The following is a 2926-nucleotide window of genomic DNA, read 5'->3' as shown; positions in this document are numbered from 1 at the left end:
TTTTAAACTAGTTATTAAAATCAATTTAAATTAAATCATGGATTTTATATACATTGATTGTCCTTTCATTGAAGACTTAACTGTTGACTATATTGAAATGCTGAAACTAGTATACTTACTGCGGTCAAAGAAAATGTTTTTAGCATTTAATATTTCTACCTTCCTTTCCATTTTCAATTATAAAATATTTTATTTATTTATTAAAAACATTTGTCTTTTACAAATTTCACAAAAATAAAAATAAAGATTATTCTAAAAACATACAAACTAAAATATTAAAAAACTTGAACACAACACTAGCTTCCAGCCAAAATACTATTAATTGGCACATTAGAAGTTGAACTTTCTGATATGGGAGTATTAATTATTATAATATTGAAAAACAACACGAGCTTTGCTATTAATTAAGCTGACTAAAACTATTTTGATCTTACATTAAATCTAAGCAAGCATTCCCATTTTCACCAATTAACCTTTTACACACCAGGGAAAACAAACCTTTTTTTTTTTAATTTTGAAAAGGTATTTTTAGTCTATCAATATTAAATATTACAATTAAGATTTTATTAATCAATTCTTTAAAATATACTTGATTTTTTTTTTGGGTTTGTTCAATGTAAGATACATTGAAAAATGGAAGCTAAACGAAAAGTTTGTAAAAAAAGTTAAGAATTATGACTTATGGAGAAAATAATTATATAAATGAGTAAAAATGAGGGACCCTTATTATTTTGGTATTATTAATTATATCGTTAAAAAACTAATTTCAAAACAAATTAAAACAAATAGAATAAAATTTTACATTTTTTTATCACAATTTGAAATTTAGAACAAAATCAGAGTTAAATGAGTTAAAAAAATTACCCAAGTTTTTTTTTAGTATACGTTGCCCATCCATTTACCATGATAAATAAATAAATAAATAATATTATACGTTTTTCCCGGTATAAGTAGGTTTGAATCTGATGTTGAAGTTTTTACAAATATTAGAAAACTAAATAGTTTGTTTGGCAATCATACTGAAAGATATTAAATAATTTGTTATAATATAATAGTAGACTGGAGATATAATAAAGTATATTTTATCTTAAATATATTGAATAATCAATTATTATACTATAAAATGTTAAAAATATAAAATAATATAATAACAGATTATTATATTATAATATATTATCAATATTTTCATAATATATTAATTTAGTTGTTTTAAATTCAATTCTTTAAACAAGCTTACATTCATAGAATTTCTCAAATATTACAACAAAGTTGTATTGCCTTGTAATAAATTAAAACAATATTAATTAGATACATGGAATGGAACCAATACGAATGATTTTCAAAAGGTTTGAACTGTGAAAACGAGTTAAAGTCTTATATTATACGTATATATCAATGCATCAATGAGAAGTTTTTATATTTTTTAATTCGTTATTTGATTTTGGACAAACCAGATTCCAAAATGTATTAAATACCTTTTTGATATTTTTTGAAGTTTCAGAATCCAAAGAGATACCAAATATTCTGTTACTCCAAACCAGTTTCATTAATATCATATTTCGAACATCCAACTTTCAATGTTTGAACAAACTTGAAATAGTGTCTCAAAGTTACTGACATCGATCCAAACAATAATTTTAAATAACACTTATCATCTATTATCTATTAACCAAAAAATCTTTTATCTTTATTTTTTGTCAAATTCTATCTTAATATATTATTCTTTATATTCTTCAATTGTCTCAGTTTTTGTCAAATTTTGAAGGCACAGACACGTATCGGAAGAACTCAATGGAGTCGAAAGAAGAGTTAGATCTCACCCTCTCGCTTCGGTGTGGGACTTCTCAGGAAACTCCTACTTCTTTCCTTTCCCTTTTCCCATCAAATTCTTTTCAAACAAACCTACCTTTAATGGAAACACTTTCTTCTAATCCTGACTTTAACCCTAATCCTTCTTCTTTGTCGACATTTTCCAACAACAATAACACCAATCTTTCGTTACCATCTTGTAACGACAACGTCAACCTTCCAAATGCGTCTGTTGAAGCGGCAAATAATGTTTCTACAGTTAGGTCTTGTCAGACTTCATGTACTCGACGGAGTAAACGAAAGAGCGAAACTGTTCCTGCATTGTTTCCTTGGGCGAAGAATCAACGAGCAACCGTCCATAGTAAGGAATATCTATTGGAGAATAATATCAACACCATCAAAGGAAAGGTTCACTGCAAGAGGTGCGAGCATGAATTCGAGTTGAGTCTGAATTTGGAAGAGAAATTGAATGACTTATGTGAAATTATTAGCAAAGGAAAACATAAGTGGCATAATAGAGCTCCACGGGTTTGGATGAGTCCGGTGTTCCCAAAATGTCCTCTTTGCGAACGAGAAAGCAGCAGCAGACCCATCATTGCCAAAAACAAAAAGGAGATTAATTGGTTGTTTTTATTGCTTGGTCAGATGCTTGGTTGCTGCACACTTAATCATCTAAAATATTTCTGCAAGCACAATGAGATCCATCGAACTGGTGCCAAAGATCGTCTTCTTTATGATACCTATAAGACTCTCATCAATCAACTTCTACCTGGTTTTTTTGTTTGATTCTCATTAGACTTTGTCTTAATATTAGGATTTGTTTACATGTGTTTAAATTTTCATGTTAGTTTTTTAATTGAAGTTAGTTTCAAGAAATATTTACTTATGATTTCAGTATCGATTTGATTGTATAAAGGTTCATATATAATTAAGATTTTTTGTTTTGAGTTGAATCTCAAGTATCCTTAGACAATGTATGTATTTTTTCCATTGGAATTCTACTAAACTAGTATCATGTAAAACTAAAGGGTTTTTTAAGATTAGTGCACAAAAATTAAAGTAACTATATGAGTTTAACTCAGTTATTATTATAAATATATCTAATATTATTCTAAAA

At 27.1% G+C, this 2926-nt stretch overlaps 1 protein-coding gene across 1 annotated transcript; it reads left to right on the top strand.

The window, feature by feature from the left end:
* The first annotated feature begins 1726 nt into the window (after nucleotides 1-1726).
* On the top strand, nucleotides 1727-2595 carry LOC106760490. Its single transcript, XM_014643919.2, has one exon. The coding sequence runs from the start codon at nucleotides 1792-1794 to the stop codon at nucleotides 2593-2595; it is 804 nt and encodes a 267-aa protein (XP_014499405.1). The 5' UTR covers nucleotides 1727-1791.
* The last annotated feature ends 331 nt before the right edge of the window (nucleotides 2596-2926 follow it).

Source organism: Vigna radiata, chromosome 5, assembly GCF_000741045.1.
Source record: "Vigna radiata var. radiata cultivar VC1973A chromosome 5, Vradiata_ver6, whole genome shotgun sequence".
NCBI classification, from domain to species: Eukaryota; Viridiplantae; Streptophyta; class Magnoliopsida; order Fabales; family Fabaceae; genus Vigna; species Vigna radiata.
Note: the sequence above shows the minus strand (reverse complement) of the source record. Positions and strands in the feature narration are given on the sequence as shown.

What these genes read in the sequence shown, in the direction of transcription:
- LOC106760490 (XM_014643919.2), top strand. Translation starts at nt 1,792, where the DNA reads ATGGAGTCGAAAGAAGAGTTAGATCTCACCCTCTCGCTTCGGTGTGGG.